Source organism: Equus quagga, chromosome 12, assembly GCF_021613505.1.
Source record: "Equus quagga isolate Etosha38 chromosome 12, UCLA_HA_Equagga_1.0, whole genome shotgun sequence".
Lineage (NCBI taxonomy): Eukaryota > Metazoa > Chordata > Mammalia > Perissodactyla > Equidae > Equus > Equus quagga.
Window position 1 is genome coordinate 31,104,706 of NC_060278.1, and position 14,899 is coordinate 31,119,604.

A 14,899-nucleotide genomic window follows, 5' to 3' on the forward strand; every position below is an offset into this window, starting at 1 on the left:
ACATTCACTTTGTACTCTATCACCTATCGACTCTCTTACTGTTTCCAGCAGCGTTTCAACTGGGTTCTCTGAAAGTTTCCACGTATACAGTCACAGCGTGTTCAATGATTGTGTCACCTGCTCCCGTCCAAGTGTCGTACCTCTGATTTCCTTCTCCTGTTACTATGGCTAATAGCCTCAGTAGATGTCAGCTAAAGGGTCATAGTGGGCCTCTTCGCCAAAACCCTGAATGTGTAGAAATTCCTCTAGTGTTTCCTATCAAGCACGATGCTGGGTGTGTGTGTGTGTGTGTGTGTGTGTGTGTATAATCACATCGGAAGACATCCATCTATTCTAGTTTATTGAGTTTTTATCAAAAGTAGTTGTTGGTTGTTGGATTTTGTCAGGTGGCTTCTCAGTGTCTGTGTTTATGGTCGTATTTTTGCATTTTAATTTTTTTAACGTCTTCCACTTTTGCATTTCTGGAATAAACCCACCTTGTAGTGACTACTGTATTGCTCTGTTGCTCTGCTGCTTGGTGGCTTGTATTTCATTCGGAATCTTCAATAACCATAGCTGAGGGCCATTTGCAGCTGTCTTTCTGTATGGTCTCCGTCAGGTGGACGGATCGATAATATAGGCATTTCGTAACAAAGCAATTTGAAGACTTTCCTCATCTTTATATGGTCTGGAACAGTTTAAATCACCTTGAAATTGTCTGCTACTGAAGGTCAGTAGAATTCTCCCACAAAGCTAACTGGGCTTGGGGCTTCGGGAGAAGGAGCTCTTTGATCACTTTTTCTACTTATTCTATAGAAATTAGTATGTATGTATTTTCTGTAACTATTTCTCATGTTGTCCTACAAGATAAATTTTACTCTCAAAAGCCATTTTATGGGAAAAGAGGTGACCAATAACCACTATGTACCCAGTCCCACTCCTGCACAGATTTGCAATAGATGCTGTTGGTGCCACATACGGGCCCTCGCTACCTGGTGCCCCCGCCCCACTGGTGGGAGCCGCTCAGCACCAAGCAGACTGACCCCCTGGCACCCTGCATATTCCAGCGCTTTCTGTCATTTCAGCCTGAGACTAGACTTAGGGAAGCCCCCTCCTCGCCTCGCTTCTTCCCCATCCTAGGCTGTTTCTGTGACTCTCTTCCAAGTTCCTCCAGAGAGAACTCCCTCATAAATCACTGCCTGAGGATCCCAGCTTGGCCTCTGGTCCAGGGAGCCCGTGTCTGGAGTCCACCCCCCGGCCCCTCTCTCTCATCCACACACAGTCTGCATGTGGCACTCATGCACTATCTATCACACGGCACCTTATGTTGCAGACAGTTCTGTTTTGTGTCATCCCGCTGAATGCATGCTAAGTTCTCTGAAGGACAGGGCCGTGTCTTCGATATCTCGACGTCTCCTGCTTCACTTAGCAAGGTACTGAGGTTAACAGAAAGTGAATAAACAAACAACGCATTTCTTGGGCCACATAATTGTCCTGAATGTGGCAGAGCTGGAGTCAAGCTGAGTGAGGATTAATGAGGTGACAGGAGAGCAGTTTCTCTTTCTACAGATCTAATTTCCATGGAAAATCAAAAGGGAGACTCAGACCGGAGCCTCAAGAAGCAACTCTCAGCTGTCTATGCCAAGTTACATGCATGTGCACGGACATCTGGGTATTGAACAACTTTGAGAAATAATTATAAATGGTATTTTCCATTTCTCTAAATACCTGCTTTAATTAAGCTGGAATCTTCAAAATGACGTCTCCATCAGAATGGCTCCTCTTTAGCCGTTTCTCAACAGTCAGTGTGTCACTGGGTAGCTATTTTAGTTAGAATGTGGCTCCCTGGCAGCTGGCACCCTCACTCACTGTGCAGTGAGGCCCCGTTGGCAAATGATGCTCAGATCCACCCTGGGACCCCTTCCAGCCAAGGACCAGGAAAGGACCCATGTGCGAAAGCAGCCCTGCCGGCAGGTGGCAAGTGACCAGGCTGCTGGACCCTGTGGGAAGAGAAGCGCTGCATTCTGAGCTGCTTTTACACATTTTGGTCAGTCCTGGGGAAGAAATCCCAGGCAGGTCAGTGTGTTCTGTTTTCGCTTTCCTAAAGCAGAGTCGCTGCTGACTTCACGCCCAAAACGTGGGGAAGTAAGTGTCCAGTCATTTCCTGAGCTGTCCATGCAGCCAGACCCCTGCAGGGAGGGGACAGCAATGACCAACCCAGCCAGGACCTGAGTGGTTTTCCGGATCTCAGAAATGGAGACTGCGGAAGGAAGGGGGTACTGGACCAGCCTGGGAAACGCCACTGCAGCTGATGGGCAGGCCCCTGACACCGGTGGGGTCACTCTCTGACTGCGGCCCGGTGCCCCACCCCCCTTCTCTCACCCACGCCTCCTTCTTCCCTCACCCGCAGCTGCTCGTCCTTCTCTTGCTTCCTCTCGACTCTCCCATCTCATCTCGAAGGAGCATCTGCACGGTGGGGCAGGGAGGGGGGACATCATTTAGGCTGTAGAACTAAGTGCTCGAGGCAGAAAGTTTCAGGTCAGGGCAACGAGCACGTGAAAGAACTTGTCACGTGCCCAGCACTGTCGCCTCTGGGAAGTAAATTTTACTAAACGCGAAGGTTCACTCCAGCATGCCCTGGTGGGCACACCGTCTCTTTAGAGACACGGCCCATCATGTATTTGCGGCAGAATTCAACGGAGTGGGCACAACCAGCTGCTAACTGCCACATCCACCCTGACCACGTGCAGCACAGAACCCGGATCCCCACCAGCACAGATGTTTGTTAAAAGGTACCACAGGGGCCAGCCCGGTGGCTCAGCAGGTAAGTGCACACGTTCTGCTTCAGAGGCCTGGGGTTTGCTGTTCAGATCCCAGGTGCGGATATGGCACCGCTTGGCAAGCCATACTGTGGTAGGCATCCCACATATAAACTAGAGGAAGATGGGCATGGATGTTAGCTCAGGGCCAGTCTTCCTCAGCAAAAAGTGGAAGATTGGCAGCAGATGTTAGCTCAGGGCTAATCTTCCTCTAAAAAAAAATTTAAAAAGGTACCACAGGCTTATAGGTTCCCAACTCCATTCTCTCGACTCCCCGATGGAGGCCTGGAAAATCAGACGTGTTCCTAGCCCAGGAGCACGGATGGCTTGTCCCAGAAGATCCACCTTTGGCACCAACGCTCTGGGGGGCCCCTTCTTGGACTATTTAGTGGGAATTCTGGTTCCCGCCCAGAGGGAGGAATTCACCATCTAAGTGAAAAGAAAACGTAGCTGCACGAAGAGGCCCACAAGCCCCATTAGACCAGGAGCAGACTTGACCGAATCACAGCCCCTGGGGCTCCTGACTCAGCAGGTTGATGGCACGTTTTGAAGACACCCAGTCTGGGGTTTGCTCTTGAGGTTTCTTTTGTTTTGCTTGCTTTCCGTTCTTGCAGAGAATATCACTTCTGTTGGCAAGATTCCTTTGACCGTGGTCAGAAAGAGCATTGTCCTGTGAAAAGCAAGCCCTGAAGCCTCCACTGGACGCTCGTCATCAGCTCTTGGCCTCTGAGTCGATGGCAGGAAAGGAGGAAATGCTGAGGCCGAGGCTGGCAGGTGGAGGGCGTCTCTGGCAGCCGTGAGCACCGCCCCCATCCTGCAGCTGGGAATGGGGGCTCAGACAGAGTCAGAAAATGGCCCCGTGAGTTGAGTTTGACCTCAAAACTCTGCTCCTATCATATATAAAGAACACTAATGATAACAGCAACAGTATGAGTTGGGCGCCCTGCGAGTCTATGAGGCTGGTCCTCACGGAGCCCCTGGGACCCTCTCTGTTGTCAGATACGACGGCCACAGGCAAGCAGAAGCCATGTTTCTTAGTTCTCACCACAAACCCAGGAAAACACGCTGAGCCGGGGTTTGCGAGGCCCCAGGAAGCAGCTGCCTCAGAACCATGAAGAGACGAGGAGGCAGGAAACGGCAGCCGCCCCCCCTTGCTCCCGCCGCGTTGTGGGGCTCGGAGGCCCCTTAGGATGGAAAGAGCTGGATGGAATGGGAGGCGTTATTGCCTGCTCTCATCTCCCATCTGTCCTGTGGCTCTTTGGGGAGAACAGAGGCCCCAGTGCGCTGAATCAGAGAACTCGGCGTGTTTCCCCTGCTGTCGCTGGTCCACCATGTCGCGCGCTGTTCTTGGGCGTGAGCCTAAGTCTCAAGGAGAAAACCCGTAGCAAAGACATCGTTCCTGAAACGCGACCCCAGACACAAGGCCAGGGCGGGTCCTGGGGAGCGTGCCACAGGCGTACAGAGCCCCCCTTCTGGGCCGGCCCAGGGGAGGCACCACGCGCCCCCAGACACCCCTGCCTCCCTAGCGTCACCTGTGAGGTGCTGTTCTGGAAAGGGACACGCTGGGCCAGGCGTCACTCCAGGGGCGCTGTCCTGCTGCAGCTCAGTCTGCCTTGACCGCCTCTCAGCTGAGCATCCAGCAGCCCTCGAGGCCCAGGCTGCACTTTCCCCAAGTGCTCTTGGGGCACAGATCGCTAAGCGTGTGACACTCGCATCCCCAGCTCCTCCTGACCCCTGGACCTGGACTCACTCACAGCCCCAGGGAGGCGAGGAGGTCAGAAAAGCGCATCTGTCCGCATGTGGGAACAAGGAGCCTGTCCCTGGGCTGGGAGACAGGCATGTTTGAAGGACCTGGGTGCCTGGTACAGCTTGTCGCTAGTCCGGGTGGCCCTCAGGGACAGCTGGCTCCACTTGGGGGGGGTGGGGGGAGCAGGGAGTGAGGCAAGCGCAGGACCCACGGGCTGGCACCTGTTGTAACGGCGTCCTCGGCTCTCTCAGCCCCCGCCCCCATCCTGCACACAACACATTCCCGTCAGTGAATCTTCCAGTTAAGATGCAATTCTCGGGCTGGCCCCGTGCCCTAGTGGTTGCATTCCTATGCTCCCCTTCTGCAGCCTGGGGTTCACAGGTTGGGATCCTGGGCGAGGACCTAGCACCACTGGTCAAGCCACACTGTGGCGGCATCCCACACAAAATAGAGGAAGATTGGCACAGATGTTAGCTCAGTGACAATCTTCCTCACCAAAAAAAAAAAAAAAAAAAAACAATTCTCAGCCCACAGGCCCAGGGTGGGGGTGGTGGCAGGATTTCTGGGGGTGAATCTGGTGATTATGGTACACAGCCAAGCTACAGGCTCTGCGCCCCTCCCCTTAGGAGTCGCAGCCCGAAATCCAGCAGGCAGCCAGCTTCCTCTCCCTCTAGCTCGGGTGCTGGCCGTGGCCTGGTGTCGCCTGTTGGGTGGCAGGTCGCCCACGGTCCCATCTGCTCCCAGGACCCTACTGCACACACGTGGGGAGAGGCAGACCTCTGTGTCCCTCAGGTAGAGAATCGGCAGGTGCACACGATCAGGTGCCCGCTGACCCTGGTTTTGAGAAGTAAGTGGACCTCTGGGAACCAGAGCTTTGCTGGGGCGCAGTCCTGAAACAAGGGGGCACGCGACCCTCTCAAAGCACACCCTGTCGCTACGCAAAGCCCCAGGACGCAGCAGCCGCTTGGTGCTCGTCGGACCCTGCGTGGCTGTGGGCGGCGGGCCTGAGGGTGGGATGAGGTGAAGGGAGGGCGGCGTGCCGTGTCCTGACCTCTTCTCTGTCCCCCAGGCCTGGACGCGAGGCAAGCGCAGGTCGTCGTCCTGTCCTCGGGCACCAAGTGCATCAGCGGCGAGTACATCAATGACCAGGGGCTGGTGGTCAACGACTGCCACGCGGAGGTCGTGGCCCGGAGAGCGCTTGTCCACTTCCTGTACGCGCAGCTGGAGCTGCACCTGAGGTGAGCAGGCGCATCCCATCGACTCGCGCCCCGGACATGAGCTCACGGCTCTGTGGGTGACCCACGCGTCCTGGCTGGCGGCCCACAACTGGCTCAGACTGCTGCCCCCTTTACCCTGGCGGGTCCCCTGCACACGGGGCCCGGCCGTGAGCTTGAAATGATGTCCTCATTCAGACGGTGGCGTCTCCTGAGCTCACGCTGTCGCCCCACAGGCCGTCGAACACTGAAACGCCCAGCATCCTCCCCACTGTCCTCGGACCTCCATCCAAGCAACCTGCCTGCCCATGAGTGACCGCAGCAGACGGTTTGCAAGGTGCACACATGTCACCCCCACACACACGTGCGCACACGTGTGAACACACCTTGTCACACACCCCCTCATTCCATCCCATAACAGTGTCTATTAAGACACTCACAGCCATCTTGTCCACCCGGCTGCCGTGACAGAACACCACCAGCTGGGCGGCCTGAGCAGCGAACACTGCCAGCTCAGTCTGCAGGCTGGAGGTCCGGAATCAAGGAACAAGCAGATCCAGCACCTTCTCGCTGTGTCCTCACACAGGGGAGGGGGCGAGGGGGCTCTCTGGGTCTCTTTTATATGGACACTAATCCCATCACAAGGCTCCACCCTCAGGACCTCATTGCCTCCCAAAGGCCCCAACTCCTAATAAAACCACATTGGGGGGTGGGTATCAATGCACGAATTTGGGGGACACGAGTATTCAGTGCATATCGAGGGGTTGGCTAGGGGCCAGTGCTCCCCTATGACCACAGCACCCCACGAATAAAGAAAGGCACGAGCAGCTACCACAATGCTCTTCACGAGGCCGGAATGCAGTCCAGTGTCAAGAAGACCGTGCAGAGAGAGGGCAGCCAGCCACAGCCGCCCGTGGACCACACGCTGCCAACTGTCATTCAGAGCATGCCCCAAGTCACTGCGCACGCTCCAGATGACAAAGACCAGGGGAGGACGGCACTGCAGGGCCGGTGGAGGAGCGCAGCAGCATCCCCAGAGGAGCAGCCCCCCAGCTCTGGCTCCAGCTGCCCCTTCCCTGTGGGGGGCAGTGAAGGCGACGTTCTTCCACTGCCAGCCTTCAGTCATTAACCCAGAACTAGCCTCCTGTTTTAAAAAGAGAAACAAAACCCCACAGAAAAGCCGCCTGCCTCTCGGATGCTGTTGGCCCTTGAAATGCGAGGGGCACGCGGGGAGCTAAGAGTGGGCTCTGGGACAGCCTGTTCACTTGGAGCAACACCCTGCTCCCTGGCCACCTTCATCCAGCATGGAAGGGTGCTGGTGACATCAACACATCCACTCCATCTCCACGAAATTGCCCCCCTTCAAAGGAGACCCAGGATTCAGCCTTTCCCCTAGGCTCGGTGCCTCTGAGCCGCAGAAAAGCGTGGGGAGCTGATGGCCCCAATCGGTGTTCTGTTCCGAGAACTTCTCGGCCGGGCAAGCTTCTCACAGAGCACAGATTTCCGCAAGGACAGCACGGCCTCCCCCAGGCGCTGGGCTGTGAGGCAGCCTGCTGTCTTGTCTCCCTTCTGCCAGCCTTGTCCTGGGGCCACAGGGCTCAGGTGCCACCAGACAAGCCCCAGGCCAGCTCCCCCTGTCCCCAGCCAGCAGGTCAGAGCGTGTCTGAAACACAGGCCAGGCTCGACTCCACTGCCCTGCGCCCCCCTGTCCCGGATGTGCTCACGTCCCGCCCTGTCCCAGGACCCGAGTGCAAGGCCAGCGATGGGCTTGGGGACGTCGTCTGCTTCTTGCCTCCTCCAAGCATGTTCTAAGGGGGCATTCCAAAAGGAAATGTGCTCCCACGGTGGGCTGTCCAATGTTCTGGGCCGGCTGCTCCGGCCGTCGGGAAGCAGCAGGCTGTCGCCTGTGCTGGCGTCTCTCCCTACGACACACTGAGCAGAGCGGAATCGCAAGTGGATGTGAGCACACGGCCATCCAGGCGCGTCCCAGCCCCAAGCGATTGGTCACGGAGACTTGACAGCTGTGGGCGTCCTTGTCTTCATCGCATCTTCCCGCTGCCCTTCCAAGTCCTCTGAAGCAGTGTTCTTCAATTCCACTAATAATGGGGTCTCATGGGGCTTCGGGGAGTGACTCAGGCGTGCCACTGGCACGTGCAGCAGCCACAGAAAGGGGAGGGTGGCCCAGAGGCGTGCCGCACAGACTCACAGGGAATGGCGCCCTAGTGCCCCCAATTAATTCTCATCTGAGCCCATGTGCGGGGAGCCGCAGCCTCACGCACCGTCCCTCACGGGTTCCAGGCCCACTGAGGGTGTGGCCAAGCCCAACTGTTGCCAATCTCTCCAAATGTGGGGAAGGGTTTCTCTCCTAATGTCTGCTGCTCAATCAGAAATATTCCCAAATACCCTAACTCTGGTCTGGGTCACAGCCGGCGCCAGCCGCTGGCCGGCAAGCATGCAGGACCCTGCCTTCGTGGGGGCTGAGCAGCAGCTGCAGAGAGCCAGCACAGCCCAGGGGGCGCCAGGATCTGCACCCAGAGACCCAGGGCCGGCGTTTGCTCCAAGTTCTGGGAGGGGTGGGGGCACCTGGCAGTGGAGGGAGCAGAGGCAGGGAAGCAGAAAGGCTGGCGGATGCCTCTCGGGTTTCCTGGGGAGAAAATGTCTGTTCTGCTGCCTGTGTGATCTCAGGACCCGGGAAAGCAGAATCCATCACCAATGGGGCAGAACGTGTAAAAACAGCAAGAGCGGCAGAAAGTAGACTGCCTGTGATGAGCGAGCACAAGGGCGGGGAGGGAGGGCCGCCAGCAGACCCGGCACAGGGCCACGGCGACCCGAGAAGGAGGCCGGGAGACTCTGAGGGCACAGGCCTGGACCCCAGAGGCTGTTCGACGTTCTCCATGGTCGCATGCAGAAGAAAAGCACTTCCGTGCACAGATTTCCCGCTGGACTGGCGGCCGGGCCCTCCCCACCCTGCAGAAAGCCCCACGGAGGCCAAGTCCAGGTGACAGTGCCCCCACCTGACGGCACATAGGCAGCCTGTGAAGCACGTTCTATAAACACTGAGACACGGCTGACACCCGCTGGGAAGCTGGCTGTGTAGACGAGCAGCCCAAGACAGAAAAGGCAGGGAGTGAGATGACTGTGCGTCTGCAGGCCATGTTCGCTTGCACGTGGCTTCGCTGTGGCCTGGTCTGGAAGTTTCCGTGCAGGGAGAAAACACAATGTGAAGGGTGAGGAGGACAGAAACCGGGGGCAACCGCCCAAGGCGGGGCAGCAGCGTCCTGGGGTCAAAGTGCATGGGCGGGCTTGAGGCACATGGTGACAGGAGCCTCTCTCTGTCCTCTGTCCCCAGCAAGCGCCGTGAGGACTGGGAGCGCTCCGTCTTCGTGCGGGCCAAGGAGGGCGGCTACCGGCTGAGGGAGAACGTGCTGTTCCACCTCTACGTGAGCACGTCGCCCTGCGGGGACGCGCGGCTCAACTCGCCCTACGAGATCACCACCGACAAGCGTAAGAGAACACCTTCCCACTTTCCTGCCAGCAGCCCAGACCCGGCTCCAGGCACCCGTGCTGACCCCGCTGGTGTGGGGCCGGGCCTCAGAGGACTGGGCCCACAGAGAGCTGCTTAATCACCCCTCCGACATGTTAGCCTGAAATGCCCAGACCGTGGGAGCCCAGTAGCTTGACTCTAAAATTAGCTATTTAATGGCCCCGGTTCCGCTCCATTTTAATCGGTCAGAAGGCCCCCATCCCAGTCTGGAGAATAGGATGAAGGAGAGCAGAGATGAGAACTACACAGAGTGGGAGCAACTCCAGCTGGCTGTGTCTGCCTTCATTTGCAACTGCGGGGAGAGTAAGGCTCAGCTTTTTAACCAAGCCAGTGTTGGGTGATGCCCACAAAGGCACCTCTCCAGGGGCTGTGCTGAGCCCCCGGGCAGGGCCCACCCTCTCGGGGATTTTAGCAGAGCAGGTGCACGGAAAGCAGTCGTCTCCACCCCCAGCGAGAGGTGACACTGTTCCCGAGTGGGGACACACCGGGGTCTCCTTGGTGTGGCTCTGATGATGTCAGGATACCTCCAGGGAGAAAGAAACTCCCTGCGGCTGCTCCATAAGAGGGGTGAGGAGATTCTACTGCTGACGTTGCGCGTGTGTTACACGTACTTGTGTATGCGCCCCACACACACGTAGATCCTTTCAGAAGCAGTACAAGGCAGGTCTTCTGATGTCGGCAGTGAAGTTAAATGTACGCGTGTGATGAGGGACCTTGTCCCATTAGGATGTTGACGCATCCAGGCTCAGTCTTGGGCGCAGAGAGAACTTAAAGTAGAAACACACCAGACACCCCACTTTTAAAGGTTCCTGACAACCCCCATCAAGGCTCCACGTGTGTCCCACTTCCCAGAGGAAAGATGAGCACTTTCTGGAGGCCTCTGCGTTGCAGGCTAAAGGTGGTGCAGGAGCAGAGTGCTGTTGGGTCCCACACGTGTTGAACCCGGGGCCCCTCACTCAGGCTGGAGGCTGGCCCAGGAAAGTGCTCCCTCCTGTTTGCCCACTTTCCGCCCAGCCCGTCGCCTTCCCTGTGGAGAGGGGGACAGAGTCCTCAAGGAACATTTTCATTCGTGTCTCAGGCCGCCTGGGCTGCTGTAACAGAACCCCACACACGAGGCGGCTCCTAAACCAGAGACGTTGACTTCTCAGTTCTGGAGGCTGGAAGTCGGGATCAGGGTGCTGGCAGACTCAGTGTCTGGCGAGGGCTCGCTCCTGGTTCATGGATGCCATCTTCTCGCTGTGTCCTCACATGGTGGAGGGGACAAGGGAGCTCTCTGTGTCTCTTTTATAGGGGCGTTAATCCCATTCATGGGGACTCCATCCTCATGACCTAATCTAAACCAAATCACCTCCCAGAGGCCCCACCTCCAAATATCATCTCACCGGGGCGGTTAGGGCTTCAACATACGGATTTCGAGGAGCACAAGCATTCACTCCAAGACAACACACTATGGAAAGTAAAAGGAAGAACCAAGTGGAATTGAGAATCAAGAGAAGGGAGGAAAACAAATATCAGGACCCTCTCAGGGGACTGCCCCGGGAGGGCGGGAGGCGGGGGCCCTGGCCACCTGAGCAGGGGGCGCAGCTGCAGTCCTGGGGGCGTGAGACCACGCAGACTCAAAAAGAGAAAGGAAGGAAAAGATGCTGTGAGGTTGGTTCATTTTTCCTGGAGATGTTTATCTGCTGGACCCACATGATACCACCTCTGCCATGAAATGTGAAATGTGGCCCATTAGACAGCTACTTGGAATTACCTTTCCGTTTTCTCTCGAAAGGCTTGGAGTCATGAAGACCCAGCCTAGGAGCCCAGGTTCTGGGAGGGAAAGTCCCCAGGACGTTTGGGGCCATCCTTAATTTATTCAGCTTCCTCCCGGTGGGGGTCTGGCAGCCAGGTGAGGACAGCAGGAGCCTCAGTCACGCCTGAGGCCACAGTCTCTCCAGAGGGACGTTTCTAGCTCATTGGGCACCCACTGTGGCTGCCCAGCCCTCGATTCTGACTTGCAAAGCCAGCAGTTTAGAAAAACAAGCAGATACATCTGGGATGCACCCTGGGGTTCACTTGCAGACACAGATGTCTTTTACTTCACCGTGCTTTTAAGAAGTGGCAGGTGCAGGTAGGAGAAAAACATCAAGCATTTCCCCCACATTTTCACAGCAGCTATGCCAGGCGGACACAAGCTGCTGCTCCTGGGTTATGCAGACGGGGGTTTCTCTGAGCACGTCCTACAGGGCACCCCGGAGAAGGGGTACCTGGCGAGGCTGCCCCACAGACTCGTCAGCCCAGATCGTACATTGCCTTTCCCTTATTTGGTCAGTAGGGCAAGAAAACCCAAATTCCTGCCGTCCCCTGCCTGGAAGGGCCTCCTGGAGAGACCGCTAGTATTCTCCACACTCCCGAGGAAGGCACGAGGCTCAGGAATCGTTTTCCTTTTAGAGAGAATTCACTACCATCAAGGGGGCTCAGCATGCCGCTCACTCGTATAGTGTTTCTCTCTGCTGCTGTTCAAAGAGAGTTGGATCCAGAAGAGAGGATGCGAGTGAGGGGACCTCTGCTCTGAGGGGCTCCCACTGGAGCAGAGTCAATGGGGACAGGCCTGCAGGGCCATTCCCAGAGGTCAGCGCATCCACCTCCTGCAAGTTAACCCTGTAGAAACCCAGCCTCACTGCCCCGTGGCCTCGAGGTCCGTGCTCCTAAATGGAGCCCAGAGCACACGGTCCTGAGGGTCACAGCAATGTTGTAAGGTCCACAAATGCAGACTGCAGAGCACAGAGGTGCTCGGGCCACTCCCCTGAGGTCATCATGGGTTCTGACGAGCTCGCTGCAGTCTGGGAGAAGCTCCGGCACTGGAGACCCAGGTCTCCGAGGTGCTGTCCACCACCTGGCCCACTCTGGGGCGGCCTCTCTCCTCTCGCCACTATGTCGCCCTGCTTGGTCCCGATCACTTTAGCTCATTTTATTCTCCCTCCCTCACTTGGTCTGCAAGGAGCTGTTGTCATCCCTACACAGGCCCATGGCATGCCTGCCCCTCCACCAGCCACAGCCGTGCCCCGACTCTCCTAGCCCCTTCGGCTTCCTCTCCCCCTCCATACACACACACGTGCACAAGAACCCACACACAGACAGACGAGCACACACACGTGAATAAGCACGCGTGCACATACAGACAAGCACACACATGTGAATAAGCACACGTGCACATACAGACGAGCACACACACGTGAATAAGCACACACACACATACAGACGAGCACACACACGTGAATAAGCACACACACACATACAGACGAGCACACACACGTGAATAAGCACACGTGCACATACAGACAAGCACACACATGTGAAAAAGCACACACACAGACAGACGAGCACACACACGTGAATAAGCACACGTGCACATACAGACAAGCACACACATGTGAAAAAGCATACATGCACATACAGACAAGCACACACATGAATTAGCACACACTGGACACGCATCTAGTGCATCAGATCTGCAGTCACACTGTGACATGACTGGATCTCAGACAAGTTCTGAACAGGGTCCTGGACTGTTCCCCCTTCCTTTGAAGAGTGAGGGAGCACAGAGCCGAGCTCAGTAAGAAAATTCTCCAGAAGGTCCAAACAACCACTGGAGCCAGGACCACCCACCAGCTTAGTTAGATGCTCCAATCTATCTCCCACAAGATGCCACGAGAAATAGCATGATTATGTCATGTCTTACAGACTGTGCTAAGTGCCTAGAATGTTCTAAGACAATTGCACTCATTGTACATTAGGGCAGGTGAAGAGATTTAACCAAATCCCACAGGAAGTCAGAGAACCTCAAGTACACTTCCTGAAATCCTGCCTTCAGATTTGCCCGCTGAGTTACAGAAGCATGCAGTATATGATAACATTCGTGCTTTGTGGGATCAGTGAATTTAGATGGCCTCATAATTCACGTGACCACACAACAGATATTACAGATATTATTACCACAATAAATAAAAGGTTGCTCCAAAGGTAAGCATTCTGGGATATACCTTTTGAATACAATTTGAAAATTAAAAGCGTATTTGGTGTTTTAAAATATTGTCTTCCTTTCTTATACTTTTTCCCCAATTCTGGCTCTCTTTCTCTCTCCTATACCCCTGTTTCAAACATGTCCCACTTTTTAGATAGATCTTTGCTCCCTAGCTGAACTTCTCCTATGGCCATTTGTCTCCATCACCTTTGATTCTCTCCCCAAAATAAAATATTCACTTGGACACCACCCTCACTGTAACTTGACATCAATCTCCAAAAGTAAGGGTTTTAGATAAAAGAACACTATAGCAAAGAGTCTGATGACATGGGTATTAGAATTAGCTTAGACTAACCTTATGGAGTGGGGAGTATTTACGTGTACATGGCAGGCAGAATCTTCTGGTTTCACACCTCCACTGCCTCAGGAGCACTATAAATCCACTACAGACTATTTAGGTTCAGTTCCCTGCAGGTTCCGGTTGGATTGGCATTTTGTTCTCCTTTAAGTGGCATCTTCAACTCACTCCTGCCTCTCGCAATTAGGCAAGAAAGAGCCCGAGGAAATGGGCTCCAGGAGATGGCCAACACTCAGAGCCCTCCTGGGACGGATGGAGCTCATCAGGGAGTGTGCTAGAGAGGGCAGCCTGAGGCTGAACACCGCCAAAAATACACACTCCTCAGGAGCATCTCATGCACCTGGCTCTTCAAGCAAAATTAATCTACCTGAAAACTTTGGGTTAGCTCCTAGAAACGGGTTGTTAACTCAAGCCAGGCCCCCCTGTTGTCATGGCACTAACAGACTATAAAGTCTACTTCATGGGAAGTTGGTTGTGCAGAAGCAATGGGTAAGGACTTAGAAAAGCCTTACAATGTAACAGGCAACTTTCGAGGTCTGGAAAATGGCACAATAGTTGAAGCATTGAGAGAATGATAAGGATACTATAATCACCAGAAAGAGAGGGACAGCAAGTACCATGTTCCCTGAGAAAATATCCCCCACCTAGAAGAATCAAGTCCCTAACACTGTGGTAAACTGGAAACTGTTATGTATGCTGGTCCCTCCACTCTCCCAGTGCTGCCTGCCACACGAAGTTGACGTGATAAAGACCCCGCCTGGACAGTGTCAAAAGTCAATTCAGACCAAGGGTTTGCTCAAGTGCTTCTGAGTCATAGGAACTATTTTATGTTCAATTTATCACCACCATCATCATTATCATTGTCATCATCATCACCATCATCGTCATCATTTGTCATCATCATCATCTTCTTCTTCATCAGCTTCTTCAGCTTCATCATCATCTCCTCATTACCGTCACCATCACCATCATCATCACCACCACCACCATCATCATCGTCATCGTCATTGTCATCTGATTCCTAGTGCCATTTAAACCTGCAAAGAAGAGATTCACTCTCTACCTGGGGGAGAGTTAGGTGTTCCTTAGCTGTGCCCACCCAGGCTCAATCTTTCAGTTTCACTCTTCCTTCCATAGATGCCTCTCAGCTCAATCCAAATTGGATCTCATCAAGGACCTGGTTGGTAGCAAGGTCGAAAAACAATCTGAAACGTCTCAAAAGTTTACTTTCT

The 14,899-nt window shown here is 54.8% G+C and overlaps 1 protein-coding gene across 1 annotated transcript in view; it reads left to right on the forward strand.

The window, feature by feature from the left end:
- Positions 1-14,899, forward strand: part of ADARB2 (adenosine deaminase RNA specific B2 (inactive)) — a 235,975-nt gene that overhangs the window by 190,084 nt on the left and 30,992 nt on the right. The window contains exons 6-7 of the mRNA XM_046677998.1: positions 5,615-5,783; positions 9,109-9,263. Of these exons, the coding sequence (XP_046533954.1) occupies positions 5,615-5,783; positions 9,109-9,263 (324 nt within the window). The remainder of the gene's footprint in view (positions 1-5,614; positions 5,784-9,108; positions 9,264-14,899) is intronic.